The sequence below is a fragment of the Erinaceus europaeus genome, chromosome 11 (genome assembly GCF_950295315.1).
Source record: "Erinaceus europaeus chromosome 11, mEriEur2.1, whole genome shotgun sequence".
NCBI classification, from domain to species: domain Eukaryota; kingdom Metazoa; phylum Chordata; class Mammalia; order Eulipotyphla; family Erinaceidae; genus Erinaceus; species Erinaceus europaeus.
In genome coordinates, this window is record NC_080172.1 from 105,708,300 (window position 1) to 105,734,240 (window position 25,941).

The 25,941-nt window shown below is 43.1% G+C and overlaps 1 protein-coding gene across 5 annotated transcripts in view; it reads right to left on the reverse strand.

The window, feature by feature from the left end:
- The window catches only part of SSX2IP (SSX family member 2 interacting protein), a 43,661-nt gene extending 19,781 nt beyond the window's left edge, over nt 1-23,880 (reverse strand). For 2 of the 5 annotated variants that reach the window (XM_016188879.2, XM_007524735.3), the window contains exons 1-4: nt 23,736-23,880; nt 5,050-5,185; nt 2,882-3,051; nt 1,601-1,813 (exon numbers count right to left, since the gene is read on the reverse strand). In XM_016188879.2, the coding sequence (XP_016044365.1) occupies nt 1,601-1,813; nt 2,882-3,051; nt 5,050-5,092 (426 nt within the window). In that variant the 5' untranslated portion in view covers nt 5,093-5,185; nt 23,736-23,880. Of the gene's footprint in view, nt 1-1,600; nt 1,814-2,881; nt 3,052-5,049; nt 5,186-23,537; nt 23,690-23,735 lie in introns of those variants that run through there. The other 3 variants (XM_016188878.2, XM_016188877.2, XM_060202259.1) reach the window with 2 other exon arrangements.
- Nucleotides 23,881-25,941: the final 2,061 nt, after the last annotated feature.

Genomic DNA, 25,941 nt, shown 5'->3' on the forward strand with positions numbered 1-25,941 from the left:
AAAGGCAACAAAAAATAAACAAATAAATATAAAAAGTATTTTTGTAAACCTATGTCTATAAGAAAGGAAAGAAAGAAGGGAGGAAGGAAGGAGGGCACACTTAAATCTGGCATATGGTAGTGCTAGGGATCGAACCTGGAACCTCTAGTATGCAAGTCCAGTGCTCCACCATCTGTCATCACTTTATATGAACCAAAAATGACAACATCAAATAGCTTTGGACAGTGACAAGTTGGTATGGTAAGTGCTAAGACATTTCTCAAAATCAATAATCAAAATGTTTGTTCCCAGTACTCAAATAGAGACCAACTGGAGATGAATTTTTTATACTCTCTACTAAGGGATTTTTAAATATCATGAAAAGCCTATTATTTTTCATTCCAGTAAAGCTCAGAGATCCAAGATTTAACGTGTTTTTTGTTTGTTTTGTTTTTTTAATTTCTGTTATCTGGTTTTGCAGGAAGTGGGGTAGAGGAAGGTTATAATGAGAAAAAACAAGTAAAAAAAAAAGCTGAAAAACTGAAGCTTATCTTCCTTTTAAGAATAAAAAAAAGTCGGGGCTGGGTGGTGGTGCACCTGGTTGAGCGCACATGCTATAGTTAGTGCGCAGGGACCCAGGTTCGAGCTTCTAGTCCCCACCTGCAGGGGGAAGCTTCATAGGTGGTAAAGCAGGGCTGCAGGTGTCTGTCTCTCTTCCCCCGCCATCCCTTCCCCTCTCCATTTCTGGCTGTCTCTATCTAATAAATAAAGATTTAAAAATTTTTTAAAAGCTTTAAAAAAAGAATAAAAGTCTTCAATCTTCAAAAATGAGGAAACCCAATACAGTATCTGTTTAGAAAAATGTTTGCCTGAATTGATCATATTTTTCATAAAGTAACATTTTGATTTATAACCTTATCCTACTGTGAATTACCTTTTCCTTTCTCCTCAAATGTGAATAAATTAAAATAGGAAACACAAACCAAAAAAAGAATAAAAAGTTTCAAAAGTAAAAAAAAAAATTAAAAAGGTAAAAATATAAAGAAAAACGAAAGCCAAGTAGAGGTCAGCAATAAATGTTCTACATTGTAAGGTAGGTCAATGACCCTGTGAAAAACATTATCTCCGTACAGAGAAACAAGCAAGTTTACGAAAGCATTCTTCCGCATCTTCTTCAGCGGCCCCTACAGACTCCTAAGAGTTAGAAGTTACCTGGTTTGCTTTCATTTTAGAACTTAAGCAACTTCACATAGAAGGTCTTCAGTATGTTTTTTCTGGGAATTAACTGATAACAGTTTCTCACAATAAGACTATTTTAAGCTACACCTCTATCTACTTTATTAAGTAAGACAGGCTGGGATGGGAGAACCCTTATATTATTTCAGTCAGTTCTATTTCTTGATCTAACATAACCTTTAAGTTAACCCTAACATTTGTTTGATAAAGTCAACAAAAATGTCTAACACTCAGACTACATGGTGGTACTGAAATACAGACGCGCAAACTTAGCACTGCCCGCACGTTAAGTATGGAACTTGAGGCCTCACGTACGCACATGCCAGTGGGTGCTAGACCACCAGACCACCTCCTTGGCCCCAGGATGAACACGCACTTCCCTCACCTTAAGTTTTGCATAGCAGTTCTGCAGATGACCCATATCACTTCCCAGTTTCAGATTCTGTGTTTCCACATTTTCCTGAGCTAGAAGGTTCTTGCGCTGTAGTATGAGTAGCTCATTCATACAATTTAAGACAGCAACTACATTTAATCCTCTCTTTGTCTCTTTACCTTTGGAGTCTTCATATAATGAAGGAAAACCGAATGTAGTCAATTCCTAGTAGGAAAAAAAAAGTTTTCCTAAAAGTTAGTCAAAAGGTAGCACTGTTCTTTTTTTCCTTGTGTTTTAGTGAGAGACTGGGATGCATCGGATCGACCTTCTCGTGGTGCATCTCGTGAGTACCCATTCATTGGGGAAACTGATGATCCTTCCTAGCCGACTGAATCCACATGGATCCCAGTCACTTTCAAAGCCAGCAACAAGCAGCTCCTGACAGCTTTCAACCTGATGCTGTTGACTGGCTACGGAAGAAGGGCAAACGCTAGAAGAAGAAGTGAGAGAGTGAGAGACAGAGAGACCAAGACCAGAGCACTGATTATCTGTGGGGTTTACCGTGGTGCTGGGAATTGAGCCTAGGACTCAGGCATAAAAGTCTCTTACAAAATCATCATGCTATTTCCCCAGGTCAATAGCACTCTTTTCTGAGAAAAAAAGAATGAGAGAAAGAAAACTACCCTGATAGAGCTATGGAAATTCTAATTACCCCAAAGGCAACTAATTAAAGAACTGAGCTTTCGTAGCCTGTGGTTTTCAATCACCTGTGACTTGAAATAAGCCATCTCATCAGTAAAATAAGTACGAAGTGGTAGGTGGAGGCTTCTTGAAGTAATGGGGAGGCCAATCGGCGGCTCTAGACAAAATGCTTACCGTGTATCAATCGAAACGAGGTGATCACACCAAGGTTCTAGGAAAATCCAACATATTGTAGTTCCCATGTCAAAATCAAACATTTGTGTTTGACAAGTGCCGTCCTAATATATATGTATATGCCATTTACTTTAGAGAGAAACTGAAGAGAAAGGGGAGACAGAGAAGGGACACACACACACACACACACACACACACCCTCCACAGCACAGTCTCACCATTGTGAAGCTTTCTCCCTGCAGGTGGGGACCGACTTAAACCTGGTTCCGAGCACACTGTAAAGAGTCACACTGTAAAGAGTGCACTCAACCAGGTGTGCAATGACCCTGCCCCACTGCTCTCCTAATCGTGCTGTGTTCTATTATTTAACATGATTTGTGTGCCTACAGTATCTTACCGGGAAAAAAAAAAAGTTACCTGATCAAGATAGGAAATACTCTGTTCAATATTCTCTTCTGTGCAGAAGGCACTGAAAAAACTGTGCACATTTTTTGATAAAGGTATTGAAGAACACAGCACTTGCTGCGAGTATAAGCTTGATGGAGACATCTTGGTTTCTGAGGTATATTGAGAAGTAATTTTGCTTTCTGAAAGAATCAAAAAAAAAAGTGATGGAATTTAGGAATATGCAAGTAAAACTAACATATCTATCACCAAAGATTCTGAACTATATAAATATTTTTAGGTATTTTCAACAGGACAAAGGTGTCTTTACATGAAAAGTACATACTTCCCCTCCAAATTATCCAACTATAAAGCGATGCTGTAAGCAGGCTTACCAGGCTACAATATGCTAGCTGAATTTATAGGACTCTGAATTTATAATTTTATTTTCTTTACTTATTCTCTTTGATTGCCCTTGTTGTGTTATTGCTGTTGTCATTATTGTTACTGATGTCGTTGTTGTTGAATGGGACAGACAGAAATGGAGAGAGGAGGGAAAGACAGAGAGGGGGAGAGAAAGACAGACACCTGCAGACCTGCTTCACCACCTGTGAAGTGACTCCCCTGCAGGTGGGGAGCTGGGGGCTCGAACTAGGATCCTTAAGCCAAGGACTTTGAATTTATAAAAAGAACAGATAAGGCCACTGGACTGTCACTGCGTTTATGTATATAAAAGGACAAATCAGAAAAAAAAAAAAAAACTTAAGTCATTTTGTAACATGAATTTATTTCAAAGGTACAAAATTTTCCTCAATGGTAACATCAAATAATCTACTATTCACCCAAAGTGTTAACCTCAGTAACTACAGCATCAGGTAGTGCTCCTCCTGATCATTTTAGTGAAAATGAAAATTAGGTATTTTGTTCTCCCTCCCATCTCTGCCTTCCCCCCTCAATTTCTGTCTCTACCAACAAAACAAAAAGAGAGAGACACAGAGAAAGAGAGAGATCTCCAAGAGAAGTGGCTTCACTGTGCAGACATCAAGCCGCAATAATAACCCCAGTGGCAATAAAAAAAAAAAGGTATTTTACAATTATACCTCTTTCTAATTACAATCTCAATACTCAATTATTTCAGTTTTGCTGGAAAGAATTCACATATCTATTTTATTTTTTGACAGCCCCCCCTTCAGTCTCACTGGGTTGAGGGATTAACAGGATCACTGTTGTCAGAGGGTGCTTCTCTACTTTCCTCAAGACAACTGTCAATACATATTTACCCCCCACCAAACCATCTTCTGGTTCCACTAGAGTCTCAGATTTTCAGCTTCCCCTTCGTGCTCCTCCTTTCTCCATTCTGGGCCCCCAAATCTTGCTGCAGTGCACACCAGTTCATTGAAGAAACACCCTTGTTTTGTTTCTTAGAACCACCTACGAGCGTATTGTATGGTATTTGTCATCATCTGGGCTTATTTTGCTGAATTTGATTCCCTCCAGTTCCATCCAAAGGAGAATATGTTTGTTCTGTTTTTTAATTTTTTTTTTTTCCAGACAGAGAGATAAGATGAAAACCAGGTTCAAGTCCCCAGTCCCACCTGCAAGGAGGAAAGCTTCACAAAATGGTGAAGCAGGGCTGCAAGTGTCTCTCTGGCTCTCTTCCTATCTCCCTCTACCGTCTCAATTTCTGACTGTCTCTATCCAATAAACAAATATAATAAAAAAATTAAAACTTAAAAAAAAACAAACAGCAAAGATAGAGGGAAATAAAGCGGACCCAGGTTAGACTAGGAATCGCACACATAACTAAACAAGTACACTACCCAAGTGAGCTAGCTTGGTGGCTCTATTCACTTTAAATGTGGTGACATGAAACGAACCCAGGGCCATGCACATTCATGATACTGGCCCGACTTTTATTCTCTATTGTGACAGAAAGAAATGGAAGCAGGAAGGGGAGGAGAGGTATGAGAACATCACTACTCTTATTGCTCCACCCCAAGAATACGTCTTGTCCATGCGAGGCCAGGAATTGACCCCAAAGACTCAGCAAGGGGGGGGGGGGCATGGACTTTACTGTCCAGACAACTTATGTGCCCCCCCCCCCCCCCCCCCGCTATGTCCTGGAGAAAAAAAAATTTTTTTTTCACTTTATAATCAACTTCAGCTTACAACTACTTAACACGTATTTAACACTCCATTACCTGAAGACAAAGCTGGGTCTGTAACTGTCATCCAATCTCCCATAGCAATCACCAGAACCAGGACACCTGAGGAACTGGTTCAGCAGTGAAACACTGATCCAGCTGCCGTCCCTTTTTTTTTTTATGTAGGCATTTCCTTGAAAAACAAATCACAGAGTAGCATCTAATTAAAAATATGAAAGCAAGCATACATCCATTGTGTGAGAATTAGCTGCATGTTTCAAAAAAAAATAAAAGGTTTGCATTACTGGCTACTACCAAATGGAAGGACCATGGGAGTGCCGGATTGGATCAGTAATGATTACCTATGTGCACGTAAAAGTTAGACAAAGGCGATTACATCATCTCATGGACAAAGAACACGCGACATGAGCTGATCATAACACGGCATAACCTAAGATACAGCACTGAACTAAACAGAAACCATGTCCTCACTCAGTCTTATAACCTTAAGTTGAATTCTTATTTATTTTGTCATTGGAAAAGTCATGATACATTTTTGCAACAGACTGTGTGAGTTCATTTTTGGAAGGACTAGTCATTCACATCTGTTTTATTCCAATGTCATCTGACAAGTAACAGTAACAGTTCTAGCTTTATTCTAAAAAAAAAAAAAAAATTTTTTTTTCATTGTTTTAGAGATTTTGCAAGTTGAAGACAAAAGACCAAACTGCATTTTCGCCATACTTTCCTGTTTTAGGAAAGGGAAGAGCATATGTCAAGCCTGTCAAAGTCGAGCGAGTTTACGGTGACAATAACTCTACCAGATGCCAATGATGGTTCACAAAATCCCGTGCAGGTGATTTTGATCTCAGTCAGGGAGGCCCACCCACCAATGCTGATGATGACTGATGGAGTCAAACCCCCATTATGTTACGTGGCACGAGAGAATATTCTCATATGCTGCTCTCTGAAAATAAGCCACAGGAAACTGGGTGGTGGCTCACCCGGTTGAGCACACCTTCCCATCGGAAAGGACCAAGACTGGAGACCCAGACACCCGCTCCTGTGGAACGGAAGTGTTGCAAGTGGTGAAGCAGTGCTGCAGGTAGCTCTTTCTCCTTATCTCCCCTTTTGTCTCAGTTTCCCTCTAGCCAATAGATAAGTGAACATTTAAGAGATTAAGCCAGGCTATACCACTGCCAAGAGATGTGGCAGCATGCAGCAAAAGTGATAACAATGAGAGATACTTTGATCCGTATGTTCCGCTTCTACAATTTTACTCCAATGAGTACCTGTTAAGATGCATCTATGAGTTGTTCTTTGTCGTCTCAGAGCAAGGCATGACTCACATATTCACAGTAGGTGGTAGGTTATAAAGTACATTTATACAACACGGTGCAATATTTAAACACAACTGTGTAATCAACGAACATGGAACAAGGCATAAATGGTTATGAGCAGACTAAATATAGGCAGCACACCCTGCTAGTCTACTACTGCTGGTTCTAATGTTTTACAGAGGTAACAGAATACATATTTCTCCATCATAAAAAACCTGAATGAGTGGTCCAGGAGGTGGCGCAGTAGATAAAGCATCGGACCCGCAAGCATGAAATCCTGAGTTCAATCCCCGGCAGCACATGTACCAGAGTGATGTCTGGCTCTTTCTCTCTCCTCCTATGTTTCTCATTAATAAATAAATAAATAAATAAATAATCTTTAAAAAAGAGAGAAAGAAAGAAACAAACAACTTGAATGAAGGAGCCAGATGGCGGCGCATCTGGCTGAGTGCATGTTATAATGCACACAGACCCAGGCTCAAGGAGCCAGGTTTGAGCCCCTGGTCCCCACCTGCAGGTGTCTCCGTCTCTCTCTGCCTCTCTACCTCCCTCTTCCTCTCAATTTCTGGCTGTTTCTATCCAATAAAGATAATACAAAATATTAAAAAAAAAACTTGTATGAAACAGATGCTGGAATTCTGGATTTCTATGTGAGATCCTCCAAGTTTTAAATAATAGAAGATAACTGGGAATGTAAACTAGGCATGTTGGTCTCTGCGAGGGAGAGTAGATGCCAAGGGGGTGTAAAGGGACTGTCAGTATCTTGATCTGAGAAGTGGCTACAAAGGGGTAATTCAGATTGTGGCTGCATGGAAATTCATACTTCAAACATTCTTGTGGCTGGCAGAGGATCACCACTATGGGCTGACTTTTTCAGACAGAAAGACAGAGATAGAGGTGTGGAAGGAGATGGGGGGGTGAGCAGTGGTGCACGGGTTAAGTGCACATAGTATAAGTCCAAGGATCCCAGTTCAAGCCCCCAGTTCCCTTCCTGCAGGGAGGTCATTTCACAAGTGGTTGAAGCAGGTCTGTAGGTATCTATCTTTCTCCCTCTCTATCTAACCCTTCTCTCTCAATTTCTCTCTGTCCTATCCAAAATTTTTTTTTAAAAAAATGGCCACAGGAGCAGTGGATTTCGTAGTGTAGGCACCAAGCCCCAACACTAACCCTGGAGGCAAAAAAAAAAAAAAAAAAAAAGAGTGGGGGGAGAGAGATGGAGGGAGAAGAGAGGAAAAGACCCAGCAGTGAAGAACCCCCCAATATGGTGGGAGTGGGGGTTCAGCCCCCCAATATGGTGGGAGTGGGGGTTCAGCCCCCCGATATGGTGGGAGTGGGGGTTCAGCCCCCCGATATTGTGGGAGTGGGGGTTCAGCCCCCCGATATGGTGGGAGTGGGGGTTCAGCCCCCCGATATGGTGGGAGTGGGGGTTCAGCCCCCCGATATGGTGGGAGTGGGGGTTCAGCCCCCCGATATGGTGGGAGTGGGGGTTCAGCCCCCCGATATGGTGAGAGTGGGGGTTCAGCCCCCCGATATGGTGGGAGTGGGGGTTGAGCCCCCCAATATGGTGGGAGTGGGGGTTCAGCCCCCCAATATGGTGGGAGTGGGGGTTCAGCCCCCCAATATGGTGGGAGTGGGGGTTGAGCCCCCCAATATGGTGGGAGTGGGGGTTCAGCTCCCCAATATGGTGGGAGTGGGGGTTGAGCTCTAACTTGGGTACCATGCATGACAAAGTAGGCATCTCTTTTTAAAAACAAATGATTTTTCTTTTCATTTTTTAAAGATTTTACTTATTTATTAATGAGAAAGACAGAAGGAGAGAGCGAAAGAGCCAGACACCACTCTGGCACACGTGCTGCTGGGGGTCAAACTCAGGACCTTATGCTTGAGAGTCCATTGCTTTATCCACCGTGCCACCTCCTGGGGGCCAAACTCAGGACTCATGCTTGAGAGTCCATTGCTTTATCCACTGTGCCACCTCCTGGGGGCCAAACTCAGGACTCATGCTTGAGAGTCCAGTGCTTTATCCACTGTGCCACCTCCTGGACCACTTTTTTTTTTTTAATGTGGAACTAAAGACTAAACTCAGTGTGTGTCCCACACAAGCAAATTACTACTGATCATCTCCCCAGCTCAATGCCTTTTTCTTTTTCCCCCTCCTATTTGGGGGGGAGGGCTGCTAGGAGAAAACAGATAGAAAAAAGGAAGAGAAGTAGAGACAGAGACCGCCAGGTGGAGGTACACTCCATTGAGCACACACAACACCATGCACGAGGACCTGTGTTCAAGCCCCTGGTCCCCACCTGCAAGGGGGAAGCTTCACAAGTGGTAGAGCAGTGCCGTATGTCTCACTTTCTCCCTCCCTCTGGCTTCTCTCTTAATTTCTCTGACTCCATCCAATAAATGAGTAAATAAAATATATTTTTTAATATTTATTTTATTTATTTATTCCCTTTTGTTGCCCTTGATGTTTTATTGTTGTAGTTATTATTGTTGTTGTCGTTGTTGGATAGGATAGAGAGAAATGGAGAGAGTAGGGGAAGACAGAGAGGAGGAGAGAAAGATAGACACCTGCAGACCTGCTTCACCGCCTGTGAAGCGACTCCCCTGCAGGTGGGGAGCCGGGGTTCGAACCGGGATCCTTATGCCGATCCTTGTGCTTTGCGCCACCTGCGCTTAACCCGCTGCGCTACAGCCCGACTCCCAATAAAATATTTTTTAAGAGAGAGAGCAACAGAGTTGCAACATGGAGTTCTCCTGGTGCCCCTCCCCACCACACATGGTGCCGAAAATCAGAGTCTCACACATGCAAGACAAAGATTCTACCCAGGTGTAGCATAGAGTATGCTGTCCAGCCTCCCTTCAGAGGATGGAACATTCTCTACCGTTGTTGATCCAAGTTGAGGGCAAGGTCCTATGGGTCAAGTCTTAACTTACTCATCCTCTTGCTAAAGACAGTAGGGAGTACAAAATACAGAGTTGTGGGGAAAGTCATAACACACTTTTTGCATAGAAAAAAATCCATCATGACTTTTCTTATACCTGCAGATCTGCTTCACAGCTTATGAAGCTTCCTCCACAGATGGGTAAGGGGGAGGGGGTTGAACCTGGTTCTTTGCACTTAGTACCATGTGCTTAGCCAGGTGCACCAGCACCCAGCCAGCAAACTACTTTTCTTACCGGAATTCCTAGAGCAGTCTGACTTGTTCTGCCCTTCACTATTGTCCTTCTGCAGTCTGCTCACAGAGCAGAGTAGGCACCGAGATTTTTTAAAAATGTTTTTTGTATGTTCCCTTTTGTTGCCCTTATTTTATTGTAGTTATTGTTATTGCTATTGATGTCATTGTTGTTGGGTAGGACAGAGAGAAATGAAGACAGAGGGAGAGAAAGAGATACCTGCAGACCTGGGAAGCAACTCCCCTGCAGGTGGGGAGCCGGGGGCTCGAACTGGGATCCTTACACTGGTCCTTGTGCTCTGCCCCATGTGCACTTAACCCACTGTGGAACTGCCCGGCCCCCCCACCGTGACCTTTTTCAAAACCTAAGAACAGTGTTGTTCTTTGTTCTTTTTTTCCTTAAACTTCTTCAGTAGCTTTTATTGCAATTTAGATAAAATTCAACTCCGCTATCTCTTTTCTCATGTCCTTCAAACACAGTGGCCTTCTGTATGCTTTTCCTACTTAGCAAGTTTATTTCCATCTCGGGCCTCGGTGCTATCAACTCCACTAAGACTGCTTTGTTCACGGCTCCTCTTGTGGCTGGCTCCTTATCAGCTCCGTGCAGGTGTCAGCTCCGTGCAGGTGTCCCTGTGCAGACCAGCTCGATGGGCCTCGACAGCCTTCTCCACAGCGCGCCCTCTGGAGGCTGTTTTATTTTCTTTATAGTTCTTATCTAGACATTGTATCAGTTCAGTTTCTTGTTTGTTTCTGATCTGTTTCCATCCCACAATGTGAGTCTCTCAGGAGTGTGTCTGGCAGATAATATAGCACAATTAAATCTCTCTTGAGGGGACCGAAGGTCTCCTCTTATGTTGTGACTGTCCCTGCGCCCCAGTCCTACCTATTCAGAGTAGAGGTTTTAGATTTTTTTGATCCGTAGTGCACATCTGACTTACAGTCATAGACTGTTTGACTTATTCATAAGTGTTGGAGAGCGGACTAGAAAGTGATTTGACTTCTAGCTTTCAGAGATAGCAGCTCTGAGCAAAACAGATCCAAGAGATAACAAACCCATCTATTCTGACCTAGCTCTGCTTTAAGTTGCTCAGCTTCTCCCAAGCTCCAGCTTCTTGCTGGTAAACTGCAGTAATAATTTTGTTTACTTCACAGTTTCCCCCTGAGGATTAAGTGACTTAGCACACACAAACTCTTTAGCACGCTACCTGGCATATGGGACACAGGTAAAGAGCATTCTTTATCATCATCACCTAGATATTATCTGTCAGTGTAAGTGGATGGAATTCTAAACCCTGCTACCGGAACCTGTACGCCTGTCACAGCCTTGCTCTTTTAAAAAGATGAACACAAATCCTTAGGAGATCTGGAGATGTCTTTATAATTAAAAAAAAAAAAAAAGTTGGTTAAGCATAAAGCAGACTCTCATGCTTCAAGATCCCAGGTTCAATCTCCTGCACCACCATAAGCCAGAGCTGAGCAGTGATGTGGTAAAATAATAATAATAATAAAATACTATTGGGAGTTGGGCGGTAGTGCAGCAGGTTAAGCGCACGTGGTGCAAGGACTGGCTTAAGGATCCCAGTTTGAGCCCCCGGCTCCCCACCTGCAGGGGAGTCACTTCACAGGCAGTAAAGCAGGTCTGCAGGTGTCTATCTTTCTCTCCCCCTCTCTGTCTTCCCCTCCTCTCTCCATTTCTCTGTCCTATCTAACAACGACAACATCAATAACTACAACAATAATAAAAAAGCAAGGGCAACAAAAGAAAAATAAATAAAAAGAAAAAAATTATTAAAAAATACTATTTTGAAAAAGATATGATGGTTAATTCTTTGTAATTATTGGGTTGAGAGAGAGAAAAAAAAAGACAAGATGAAACAAATAATTATCCATCCAAATTCCTGTGCCTTGCTTAGGAGATGAGTAGGTAAGACACGACTGTGTCCTAAGGGCCTTTTCTCTTGGTAGACAAAATAAGCAGTATAGCCAAGCAATAGAGCCACTACGTGTTAGTTCTCTGAAACTGTGGCTTAAGGGAGCCACTCTTTCTCTGGGAGTTCAGCAAATACACACGTCCGCAAGTCACCCTTGCACAGGGGCCACGTTCATCTCTGTGTCATCCCAAGACAAGCACCTCGTGTGCTCCCATTTCAGCTCACTCGGAGGGAATGTTGCATCGTTCGAGGTTGCAAACCACTTTCATCAGGATAGTGGAGTTCGTGTTAATTTAAGAAGTAACCAAGACAAAGTTATGGAAGAGAGAAAAAAGTTCAAGCAACCAGAAACTCTGAATTCTCTACACTGACCTCCAGCTAGGGAGGTGACCCAGATGGGTCAAATTCACAGATGAATTTGATGAGCAAAACACAAAGATTAAAGATTTTAAACATCTTATGAAAGCAATTTCAATAGTCTATGATTACTGGGGAAACAATCTGGAAATAAGGGGTGAAAAGCTACACACTGATGCGTAAATTACAAACTACTGTGGACTAAGCAGCACACAGTGCTGGAATGCTGGCTAGAGTGATGTCCTAAACTCAATCCCGGCACCACTCATTCATGAGTGAATAAATACATCTTTGGGGGGACCAGGTAGTGGTACGTCGGTCGGGTAGAGAGCACATGGCAGAATGCACAAGGACCCCCATTCAAGCCCCTAGAGGGAGGGCAGCTTCATCAGCAGTGAAGCAGTACTGCAGGCGTCTCTTTCTCCCTTTTTACTTCCCTCATCTCTCTTAACTTTTCTGCTTATATTCAAAATAAATGCATAAAAATTAGAAACTACCAATTCTATTCTCTGTATCAGTGTGGTATATTTGCTTTGTCTTATAAACAATATGGGGGGAGGGGCGGGCGGTAGCACAGTGGGTTAAGTGCATGTAGCACGAAGCGCAAGGACCCGGTTCTCCACCTGCAGGGGAGTCGCTTCACAGGCAGTGAGGCAGGTCTGCAGGTGTCTATCTTTCTCTCCCCCTGTCTTCCCCTCCTCTCTCCATTTCTCTCTGTCCTATCCAGTGACGACGACGACATCAATAACAACAATAATAACTACAACAATTAAACAACAAGGGCAACAAAAGGGAATAAATAAACAAATATTTTTAAAAAAACAGTATGTATACAGACCTCCAGCGACGTTCTGGTTCCAATTACTTTTCAATGTGCATGCCAACAAATAAATCTTTCTACAGAAAATCTTACTAACGTCAGTGAAGCTGCAATAATGTCTCTGAGAATGTTATTTTTTCAAGAACTACTATCTTGCTATGGGCCTAAAAGTACCAATGCCACATACTTTAGGTGTAAAAATAAGCAAGAGTATTCTAGCCTATCTTAGGAAAGTGATTATATAGTTAAAATATCTAGTAGTATTTTCTAGGTTAGAATTTTGACAGGATGGCATCATGGCAGCACCTGCAACTTGGTGGCTGAAAAGCACTAAGATACAAAGCAGAACAAATTGGTTAGTAATCAGGAACCTAAAGGTGAGAATAGAGCAGATAAGATTTGGGGTATTCATGTTGGAAGAAGCTAGGAGGTCTACTTTAGGTATATTCCAAGGGGCCCATAACTTTACTAACTTTTGCCTGAGCCCCACAGCTAACATGCAGGGGGGCTAAAAGTACTGTCTAGGAAGATGGTGTCAGAGTTGGGAATTGGACAAGAAATACGGATCAGAGCAGAGAATAGCTCCCAAATATGGGAAAAGTATATAAATACCGTTAACTATAAACCCTATGGATCTGACCTAGGGCCCATGTCCATTCATATTCAGCACAGGAGTCTGCATCCCTGTTGGTCTGAGCTTGCATTCTACCCCCCTACGGAAAGATAGAAACAGCTGGGGTTATGGATCAACCTGTCAACACCCATGTCCATCAGAGAGGCAATTACAGAAGCCAGACCTCCCACCTTCTGCACCTCATAATGATCCTGGGTCCATGCTCCCCGAGAGATAAAGAATAGGGACACTACCAATGGAGGGGATGGGATACGGAAATGTGATGGTGGGAATTGTGTGGAACTGTATCCCTCTTATCCCACAATCTTGTCAATCATTATTAAATCACTAGTAAGAAAAAAGAATTTTGACAGGAACTGTGAAGGGAAGTAGACATGTGAACTTAATATAACTGTATACTTACTGAAAGAAAAATGAACATTTTAATAAGTTTCATTTATCTATCATGCATAAATCTTTCTCTCTATTATAGATGAGAAGCTTGGGCTCAGAGACATCAACAGGATAGTTCAAGACCTTATTTAATGTTGGCTGTGGAACCCAGACACAAACCTCAGTCTTTAAGAGCAGTCCTCTCTTCACTCTATCATCACTTAACCTTTCAATGCTACACTCAGACCAATCCAGCCAGCCAGCCTTCCTACTTAGAAGTTAAAAGTAGGATATAATAAGATTTCTATCAAGTTTCTTCACAAGAATAAATTCCCAGAATTCATTCTTTTAAAGATTTTATTTATTTAATGAGAAACATACGAGGAGAGAGTAAGAACCAGGCATTACCCTGGTACATGTGCTGCCGGGATTGAACTCAGAACTTCATGCTTAAGAGTCCGATGCTTTATCCACTATGCTACCTCCTGGACCACCCCAGAATTCATTTTTTAGTGAACTTGTCAACTACTTAAATTGCAACATGCTTATAAAACTTTGCTATATTATAAAACAACAGTCTGCTTCTTACATATAAACACTTCTGTTTTTAAAAGATATAAATCAATTTTCAGATACGAAATCAGTTCCACAGGAAGATTTGAACAGGTAGAACTGAACAGCTTACTTTACCACTTTTTCCTATGCTAAAACATCAAAATAATATTATAAAAAACACACATGGTTCAAATTAAATACACCTTCCCCTCCCTATCAAAATAGCTGCTTATTCTTTCTCCATTTCTCTCTTTTTTCTCCTTTCTCTCTTTTTTTTTTTTTCTCCTTTACTACTCACTTGCAGAATCTGGGGACAGTCTGAATCCAGCTGACACCACCCCCCCCCCACACACACACACACACACAATGACTCCTAATATACACACCTCTACTGTTCCTCAAATGTGCGTTGGACTTGGGTGATTTGATGGTAACAAAAACAATACAGCAGAAGTAATGGATTCAGGTTATTAAATGTGGTTGGCTTCTGTTTGGGCTTACTTTCTGTGTCTCAATCCCTCTTTCTGGGGATAGCAAGCTGCCAACGTTAAGCAATTCTGAGGGGCTAATGTGAGAAGGAATTGCTGGCTCCAGCCACCAGCCTGTGAGAACCTGCAGCCTGCCAAGAACCATGGGGGGTTTTGAAGCAGACCTCCAATAGTCTAGAATGACCAGCCTGCTAATATCTCACAGTTTGACCAAAGTAGTCTAGTGAGACCTTTCCTAGCTCACAGGACTCCTCAGTTCCATTTTGGGTGACCACTTTCTAGCAACGTTTACAGAATCTAGAGATAGACCAGGGCCCACGAGATAGGGCACATGTGCACATGTATCTCTAAGTTAGGGGAGGTGGTCCAGGAGACGTGCAGTGGATAAAGCACTGGGCTCTCAAGCGTAAGTTAAGGGAATATATATACCTTAAAGTAAAGGTGCACAATAGTCTACAGTGACTCGATAAATTCAGCAAGAAAGTGGAAAGACCTAAAAATAACACCATAAAGTACTTAGTCAAATATTTTCTACTTAGATCTGGATATCCTCATCTAATCCCTATTTCACTTCCCTCAATCAATCCAAGTCCAACCCTGTCAGATAAAGGAAGGACTACAAAAGCTGGATTAGGTCAAGAGACCATGACCTTAATGGTGACTCTTTTGGTGACTACCAGGCCACCCTATCATCCAGGACCCTAGTCAGGGAATTTGGGGATTCCCACATAGATATGATGGGCCTAGACCTCTAACAGATCCCTCTCTCCACTATCACTGTTCATTGACATCAGGAACATCATAAACCCTCTTGTGAGCATCTACAGGGCCTTGCCCTCAATGTAGAGCAGCAGTAGTAGAAACAGCCCCATTCTCCCAAGGGAGGCGCTGGGTCAACATACTCTGCCACTTGAGTAAGATGGGTCCTGAAATGAGTGCAGCCTAGAATGTTCCTAGATATGACCATGGAATGTGAGCTTAGGCCAACATGGATGCAGAGGCTACACAGGCTCCTATGCTAAGTATGAACAGACATGGGCCCTAGGTCAGATCAATGGGGTTCACAGTTCATGGTATTTATATACTTTTCCCATGTTTGGGAGCTACTCTCTGCTATGATCCAGCTTTCTAGTCCTATTCCCAACTCTGACACCACCTCCCTAGGCAATACTTTCAGTCCACTTGCATGTTAGCTCTGGGGTTTAGGCAAAATTAGTAAAGTTATGGGCCCCTTGGACTATACCTAAAGTAGACCTTCTAGCTTCTTCCAACATGAAGACCCCAAATCTCATCTGCTATATTCTTGCCTTTAGGCTCCTGATTATTAAACAATTTGTTCTGCTTTGTATCTTAATGCTTTTCAACCACCAAGTTGCAGATGCTACCATGATGCCAACCTGACTTCCTTGGGCAGATGGTCTCACCAATGTATCCTGGAACCTCACCTCCCCAGAGCCCTGCCCCACTAGGGAAAGATAGGAACAGGCTGGGGGTATGGATCAACCTGTCAATGCCCATGTCCAGCAGAAAACCAATACAGAAACTGGACCTTCCACCTTCTGCATCTCATAATGATCCTGGGTCCATACTCACAGAGAGATGAAAAACAGGGAAACTTCCCATGGAGGGAATGGGATATGGAAATGTGATGGTGGGAATTGTGTGGAATTGCACCCCTCTTATCCCACAATCTTGTCAATCATTATTAAATCACTTAAAAAAAAAAGACTGCTGCAACTAAGTCCTTAGATATTAGTCCCTTCTTTAAAAAAAATTAAGAATTTATTAGCTTACTTTGATAGATACTACTATTCTCAAAAACTAAAATACTGTTCTGAAAACCTATTGCATACCTTAAAAACTAGTATCACTGTCTCCTATTTTTTTTTTTCCAAAGGAGACTGTAACTCTTAATTCCATTACTAGTATCTGCTACCTTAAACAAAACCATTCAGGCGGTTTTAGTGTGTGCATATACAAACAACTAAATTCAATCTCTCAGAAATTGGTTTTCACGAACTTAAAAAATGCAGATAACTTCACTCAGACATTTTCCGTAGAGAAAAATTCTCCTTTTTAAGTGAAATGCTAGCATCTACCTGAATGGCTGAAACTCAAAATTTGTCATTACCTTCATTACCTGCCCCTTTCTTGAGCCTGTGGCTATGAAGTATTGAAGGGTACTTACAACCCATGTGGACCTCACAGGTCTGCGTCAGAGAGACAGCATCACAGCCCAACTAAGTCTCTCTCAGAACTGGTTTCCTCACCTGGAATACAGCTAGGACTATCTACTCTAGAATGACTGTAGGTACTTACTAAAGCAGGTAAACAATGAGGACTAATATACTTACGCTACAGGGAACAGACTTAGCAGACACATCCAGATGTGTGCCTACATGCTTTCTATCAAAGTCCATCCTTATACACCTCTCTTATCAAATTACTTCCTTTTTATAGATAAGGAAACTGAAATACAAAGAAGTTAGCTAGTTTGCCCAGTGGCAAGAGTCAGGGTTTTCACTATTTTTTTTATAAAGCATACCTTTACATAGCTAGAATGTTTCAGGGGTATATAACATTTCGTAAAATGTTAAATAGTGGATGCAAGCAAAATTAAAGAAGAAAATGTATAGAAGCCAGAGAGCAAACACAGACAGCAGCACCCCAGCTGGTGAATGGAAACATTAACTTAGACAAACAGCTTGCCGCCCTCAACTATACTTCTAAGTACCTAACGCACCTACTCACGTGTACTAGTGAGAAAGGCAGGTGCAGTTTTCATAATGACCTGTTAGGTCCCAGCATCTCTGTTGGGATCTAGCCCATCAGAAAAGCACATTCCCCATGTTGTGAAGAGTGAACACAGAGTACTGGCTAACACAGCAAAAGGGGGCTCTCCCCTCGGACTCAACTACAGTGTAACTTGGCAGGAGGAAAGAAGAGAACCGACGTTATAACTACAAAGAGTCTTTTAAATAAAAGAGCAAATATAGCACCCTTTGGTTGACTGAAGAATCTGAAACTTGGAGAGATTCTATAATTTATCCAGTTACAAACCAAAAGGCGGGAACAGCAAACTCAACTATTTCACCTGGAAGATAAGAACAAAAATGAGCTATTTTATGATCTCAAAGGTTTTGCAGGCTTCCTCTTGACACTCAAGTATCCTGAGCAAATGATGAAAATTGCCTGGGCCTACCACACTGTAAAACACTGCTGATCCTACGTAGTAAGATATGCCTGTCTATATTGTAAACTCTGCATGGACAGATATTTCTAAAGCTTGGATACAGAATAGAAAGAACAGTGTTGACGCTGACATTTTTTAGAAAGGAAACAGAGACAACCCGATTGAGATCTATCTACTCACAAAAAAGACTGACAAGTTCCTGACTGGGACTTACCAACTAGATTACTCACTGACAGGTTAAAAAAAAAAATATATATATATATATATAAATAAAATCTAAAAAAAAAAAAAAGAAAGAAAGAAAGCTGGACCCAACAAACACGGTGGCAAGTATACAAAAGGCAGGCATTTTCCCTTGCATGTAAAAGATGCGGTTTTGATACCACTCAGATAATGATGTCACTTAGGTAAAGAGAACAGAAGAGTAAGTAAAACTGGGCTTGGTTAAATCTGTGGAGATAATGAGCTCAGTGGTTTAGAGATACACTCAGATGACATTCAATGTGTGTGTGTGTGTGTGTGTGTGTGTGTATAAGGGATCAAAAGGTATCTGGCAGGCTTAGGAATCACCAGCCCAGCATACACAGGATGACATTCAATGTGTGTGTGTGTGTGTGTGTGTGTGTGTGTGTGTGTGTGTGTGTGTGTGTGTGTGTGTGTGTAAGGGATCAAAAGGTATCTGGCAGGCTTAGGAATCACCAGCCCAGCATACACAGGAAGTCCTCAGTTAAAGTCTTCCAAAGGGTCCTGGAAACTTCAATTTTAAACAAAACAATATAATGAAAGTGTTTTTTTTTTTTTTCTTTATTGGGGAGATTAATGGGTTACAGTCAGCAGTAAAACACAGTAGTTTGTACATGTGTAACATTTCTGTTTTCCATATAACAACTCAGCCCTGGCTAGCTCCTCTCTGCCATCGAGCTCCAGAACCTGAACCACCTCCCCACCTCCCCACCCAGCCCGGGGTCTTTTACCTCGGTGCAATGCACCAAACTCAGTCCAAGTTCTGCTTTGTGTTTCCTTTTGTTCTTTTTTTTTTTTGGGGGGGGGGTGGGTTGTCTTATTTATCATAGTATCCTTGTTCCCTCATTTTCTAAAATTTTTATTTATTGGATAGAGATAGCCAGAAATTGAGAGGGAAGGGTTAGGGTTGGAAGATAAGGAGGGAGATAGACATTGCTTCACCACCTACAAGCTTTCCCCCTGCAGGCTGGGACCAGGGGCTCAAACCTGGGTCCTTGCACACTGTAACATGTGTGCTCAACCAGGTGGGCCACCACCCAGGCCCTGTTCCCTCATTCTTAAAGGCAGAAAATTCTCCACAAAGGTTGGCTTTACAAATAATCACTTCTGCCTTTCAAAAATTTCTGGAAGTTTCAATAAAATACAATTCAGGTCTTTAGTAACTATATGGTGCCCTTGCCTCTCACGTACTTGCGTTGTTTGTGTTTAAAGCACTTTTGGGTGGGAGTCCAGCCGTAGCAGAGGGTTAAGTGCACGTGGCGCGAAGCGCAGGGACGGACGTAAGGATGCAAGTTCAAGCCCCTGGCTCCCCACCTGCAGGGGAGTCGCTTCACAGGCGGTGAAGCAAATCTGCAGGTGTCTATCTTTCTCTCCCCCTTTCGATTTCTCTCTGTCCTATCCAACGACAACAACAATAATAACCACAACAATGATAAAACAACAAGGGCAACAAAAGGGAAAAAAAAGGCCTCCAGGAGCAGTGGATTCTTGGTGCAGGCACCGAACCCCAGTAATAACCCTAGAGGCAAAAAAAAAAGATAAAGTATTTTTGGATCACTTAAATTACTAATTTTTTTAATTTGCCCTTTGGCATGGGCTCATATATATCTATTTTCCCTTTTGTTGCCCTTGTTGTTTTTATTGTTGTTGTTATTGCTGTCGTCTTTGTTAGATAGGACAGAGAGAAATGGAGAGAGGAGGGGAAGACAGAGAGGGGGAGAGAAAGACAGACACCTGCAGACCTGCTTCACCACCTATGAAGTGACTCCCCTGCAGGTGGGGAACCAGGGGCTTGAACCTGGATCCTTACATCCATCCTTGTGCTTTGCCCCTACATTACAAATTTTTTACCCTTCTAAATTAAAAAGCAAATATAAACTCCCTGGATAAAACCTTTTAGAGGTTCCCTATCACCACTGATCTAAGGTCATAGCGTGGTTCTCCAACCTTATCATTAACCCACCTCATTTCTCCTACAGCACACTGAAAACACTGCCTCTGGCAAAACACAGGTGAAATCCTAACCCCACCCCACAGCACTGCTCAGCTTTTGCTTACAGTGGTGCTAGAGTTTTAACCTGGGGCTTTGGTGCCTCAGGCATTAAAGTTTTTTTGCATAATCACTATGCCAGAAATCTTTTTTTCTGAAGTCTTCTCATACATACAATTTTGTAGATTTTTAATTTTTTATTCCCTCCTGATTACATTTTAAGTCTCCTAAAAATAAACTCTCTAAGGCAACATTAAACTTTTTTTATCCTTAGGTCTGGCAAGTAAGAGCTTAGTAGCTTTCAGATGTTCATAGATAAGAATGTATTAGTAAAGTATTAAACATCAGACTGACCAAACTACCTTAAGATTTTAGGTTAATTGCCAGCACCAATACTTCGGAGTGTACGTACTTTATTCTACCTCACCCAATAAACAAACCTATGAATTCAAGACAATCTGTAGTATGTAGTATTATCTTAACTAGTTAAGTCATGAACTCCGTAACCAAAAGCACAACACAATTAAAAAAAACACACACAAATTATCAAAATTCTTTTTAGTTGTCCACAAATCATCAAAGCAATAAGCATATTCACAACTATACTGTAAAATATACAGAATATATGAATTAATATCAGATGATCCTCACAGACAGAAGTTGAAAACTAAGAACAGAAGGGAAAACACAAAACAGAACTTGGACTGGATTGGTATATTGCCCCAAAGTCAAAGATTCTGGGTGGGGTGGGGAGTGTTCAGGTCCTGGAACATGATGGTGGAGGAGGACATAGATGGGGGGAATCAGTGTTCTATGGAAAACTGAGAAATGTTACACATGCACCAACGACTGTATTTTACTGTCAACTGTAAACCTTTAATCCCCACCATAGAGAAAAAAAAAACATTTCTAAAGAACCAATTATATGTATACATATTAAAATATACATTAAGTAATGTATTTGATATATTTAAGTAATATATATATATATATATATATATATATATTACTTAAAAAGCTTTGGAGGGACTGGGTGGTGGTGCACTGCACCTGGCTGAGCACACATGCTACCAAGTCCATGGGTCCAGGTTCAAGTTCCAGTCAACACCTTGGTGGGGGTGGGGGGGCATTAGGAGTAGTGAAGCAGTGATGCAGGTGTGACTCGGTCTCTCTCCCTTTCTACCTCGCCCTACCCTCTCAATTTCTCTAGCCAAAAATAAATAAGTAAAATAAAACTTTAGTGGGTAAGAGCCCCAACCTACCAGGGAAACAGAGAGGCAGGCTGGGAGTATGGATCCACCAGTCAACGCCCACGTTCAGCAGGGAAGCAATTACAGAAGCCAGACCTTCCACCTCCTGCATCCCATGATGACCTTGGGTCCATACTCCCAGAGGGTTAAAGAATAGGAAAGCTATTGGGGGAGGGGATGGGATACGGGATCAGTTGGTGGTGGGAATTGTGTGGAATTGTACCCCTCTTATCCTACAGTTTTGTTAATATCTCCTTTTTTAAATAAATAAAAAAACTTAAAAAAACAAAAAAAACTTCGGTAGGTGGGTGTTGAAAGCAGCGGAAGTGCCATCATTTAAGCAACTGACATGAATTAAAAACCACACATCCTCAAACAGTGTCCTTTACTTCTTTGTATATGTAAAACCTGTCATAACTAACTTTGTCAAAGATCAGTTATGTGAGGTTTCTGGAGAATCGAAGCCACCAATTTCATGCTAGCTTTAAGGCTTCTGTCAAACCAGTCGAATAGTTAACATTTTGATTTTCTCATGTATATACTGTCTCAGCATGCTTAGAGCACCATGTGCTTTAACAAGTCTTGTCACAAGGCACAATGTGTTAAAAAGGGATTGTCGACAGTATTTCATCCCAGAATAACTAAGTCTTTGCAGTTATCTTCAAGCTGCTTCACTCATGTTACTTAAGCCTGGGGTTCTATTATCTTCTTTGTACAGACGGTTGGAAAGAGAAGGGTAAGGGGGGTATACTATGACTTAACTGGAGAGACCTAGCAAATGACTGAAGACGCCTTCATTGTAACCAGTTCCTGATCATCTTCTCAAGAACCATTTTATTTGAGAAACTTTCACTAACAGGCAAAACAATGATCAGAATTAGTTATTAGATTCCACTTAAATTGAATGAATAACCTGTTCCCCAGGCCTGTAAGTCATGCTAGCCCCTAGCATAGGAGATCTGATGGATTCAAACTGTTGAATGCATTCAACTTCATAAATAAATCTCTATCTTCTTTTTTTAATTAAATAGTGATTTATGTGACAAATTAATAGGAGTGTACATAAACACCATTCCCACCACCAAAGGACTGTGTCCCATCCATCCTCCCACCCCGTGAAGCCCAACATCCACCCTCAAACCAGGGTTTTCACTTTGGTGCCCTACTCCAAATTTAGTCAAATACTGCTTTGAGTTACATCTCTAAGTTTCAAGGTATTCTGACCCAACTTTAATGGCACTGGTTTCCTTTCGAGATCTAATTCTTTTCGAATGGCCTCCAACTTCCTAAAGCTGTCACATCATACCAACCTTTTCAGTTCAGGATTAATGCTGGCATTATTTTCTACTATCTAAACAGCAGACCTCTCTCTTCTGAAGCTTAGATTCCAAAGCACCCATCATCCAGGCCATTCATGTCCAATCAACTCTAGACCTTGACTCTAATCTGAATTGTTAGGTAAGCCTAGCAGTTTCAAAGCCTTCAAAACACCCCACCACCACCTCATATTTTTGAACCACTTCTTGAAAGCGTGCCTCTTGTAACGCTCAACCCATTATGGGGTCCCCCAAAAGGTAAATCTCAATTGCCTTAGCTTCAACAAAAACTCCATCAGTGGTGCAAGCCCTGCAATTTGGCGATCACAACTATGGACCTTGAAATGAAGTAATGACCCAAGAAATCCTGTATTACATGTGCTGGGAATCAATTATTTAGCAAATCCCATTCGCTGGGCCCAAGTGCCGGTGACTTGCATAAACTAGGCGGACAGAACAGGCGGAAAGCGGAACAGGGGAGCTCACTGATAGTTCGGTTTATTGGACTTTCCTCCTAAATCCCCACATTCAAAATAGGCGCATCCAAGTCGACCTCTTAGATGATGTAACTCCTTCCCGGAGACTTTGCACTAGACCTCGATCGGGGCTCGACCTGTGATCGCAGCATCCGGTCACGGGTCACCCAGGAAAGTAATTCATTCCTAAGGACGGGCTGCGGGAGCTTGCAAATCCCGCAGCCTCTGCAATGGAAGAAGCCCCGCAGACCCAAATCTGCCTTTCCCTCCTCCTCCTCCCTCACAGCCTCGAGTCGCTCCCGCACCCCGCACCAGGCGCCACCCTCTCTGCACTCGGGAGAGGGTTTAGGGGGCTCCCCGGAACGAAGCCTCCGGTGCACGCAGCGCGGCCCCGTGCCCGCACCTACCTCCCGCCGCCTCCTGCAGGCGCCGCCGGGCTCCGCGATCGCCCGCCTCCTCCAACCGCCCCAACCGCCGCGCAGAGCGCAGGGCGCCGGGCAGAGAGGCGGGGCGCCGAGCCAGGTGCGGGCGCTTTCCTCCGCACCCAGCCGCCCGCCCTCCCCGAGCGGAGGCGTCACAATCCCCGTCCTGGGCGAGGTTCTCACCGTCTTAGCCTGCGGGAGGGGAGCGCCCGAGAGGCACCTCTTCCCGTCCTCCAGCCAGCTCCCGCAGCCCCGAGGGCCCGCACAGGCGCGGCAGCGTTGGCTCACAGCGCCCGGGAACAGGCGACCCCGCCTCCGCCTCCGCCTCCGCCTCCGCCCCCGCCTCCCCCGCCCCCGGCCCGGCTTCGCTCCGCCCCTCCCGGGCGGTCTCCGGGTCTCCGCAGGTTCGCAGGTTCTCCAGCTTCCCACCCCGCCCCCGCCGGAGCTGCAGGCTTCGCTGCTTCCCATTGGCTCCTCCAGTTGCTAGGCGACGAACAAGCGTGGCTTGCATTGGCTGGGTGGGGCCTCACCTCCCCCCCCCAAAAAAAAAGAAAAAAAGAAAGGGAAAAGAAAACCTTGTGCCCAGATCCCGAGCAGGATGCAGGCACAGCTGTGCTTGCGGCACCTGTTACGCCCCATGATTCACCCGCCGGGCCCTGCTTCCCGCCCCCTCCTCACGCCTGCTAAACTTGGTCCAAGTTCGGTGGGGGTAGAGGGTCGTGGCTGCTTAAAAACACTTGTTCCCAACCTCAGTTAACCCTGTCACCCGGCATGGAGGAAAAAAGTGAAGCTGGCAGGAGGGGCACGTGCCCCTGTGAAAGTGGAGAGAGAATAAACCGAACAGCCGGCTCCCAGAATTAGGTCAGGGCCCAGGCAGATCAGGGCAGGAATTCAAGTATGAAGAATCCTGGATGCAGCCCGGGAGAAAGTTACATGTAAAATCAAAGCCAAGAGCTACTCTTAGGCAGAAAACAGTGGGGAATACTAAAAGATGGCATTCATGAGCTAGAAGTTAATGCAAAAATATCTCACTCCTACTCTAGGAAATATGCAGGAAGAAAATGCATGCTTGATGCACCCTTAGTTAGGCTGGCTCCTCCCCCATTCCATGGCAGCCTAAAATTCTCCAGGGAAGAAAACAGGATGAAGAAAGAGAAGAGATGAGTTGGGAAAATCCCAGGTAGAGGAATGAAATCGTAAAGGCCGATATGTATTCTGCTGATTCGTTTTTCTAGTGAAAGCCAAGGGTTAGTTCATAAGAAGCAAAACAGATTTGGTATTTTAGGGAGGCTTCTGCGAATACTTTGAAACTCAGTGTTAAGACAAAAAAAAAAAAAAAAAAAAGGCGGGGGGTGGGGGGGAGAAATACTAAAACTTGAAGGAGGGAGCTGTCCTGGGCGAAAGATGAAGGCCAAACAAGAAAGTGAGTTTACCACTGTGACAACTTTAGAGTCCAATGAAATTCTCTACTTTGGGTCTAAGTTATCAGGAGGCCTGATTAGATGTTCTTATGCATAGGTGAGTGAGACTGCATAGCAGAGAGACAGCACAGGTAAGAAAGCATAGCAGTACCGAAGCTATTCCTAGTGTTGCAACATTCCCATGTAGTGTCCTGGGGCCTGGAACCAGGTTCACATGCGTATCAATGCAGGTGTCTACCAGGTGAGTTATTTTTCCAGCCCCAGATATCCATTCTTGCCTAGCTCATACATAAGAATCCTCTGAAAAATCAAAAATCTTTGCCCACCTTCATTAAGGACTTCTAGTGCTCTCTTCTCCCATAGTATTTGGTATGAAATTGAACTTCTCATCTGCTCACTCACCGTAGGATCTAGCTGCTTCCATTCCAATCTTCAAATCTCCTCTGACACTTTGAAACTCCCCCTCAATTTCCCTTCTCCTCCCAAGTTTGCCAGGAACAGATCTGGGGAGTCTCAGCAGCAGAGCTGTGCCTGCATGCAGCCCTGCTGCCTCTCCCATTCCAGTCAGGAAAGTTCTTCCCACAAAGGGGCAAGGCTCTTCTTTCTTCCATGTTGTTGGAGAGTTGGCTCTCCACTCAATGTATAAAGCAAACTTTTTAAACCTGGATGTATTTGTATCTGTCTCTTCTCACTGGAATCCAAGTCCTATGAAAGCAGGCATTTTATTGCCTGTGTTTGCCTATGAGCTCCTAGCCTTACATACCTCTAGGAGTGCTTACAGTGAAAAGAGAGGGAGGTGGTTAGGAAAAAAAAAAAAATACCTGCTATACATTTTGTTAACTTCTATTGCATATGGATTTTGGTGATAGTATTGTGATGCTGAAATACGTAGTCTGACATTACTGTGTATCCTATACACATAATATATGTTTCATTCCATATTTTCCTTATATGCACTTCTTAGAAAC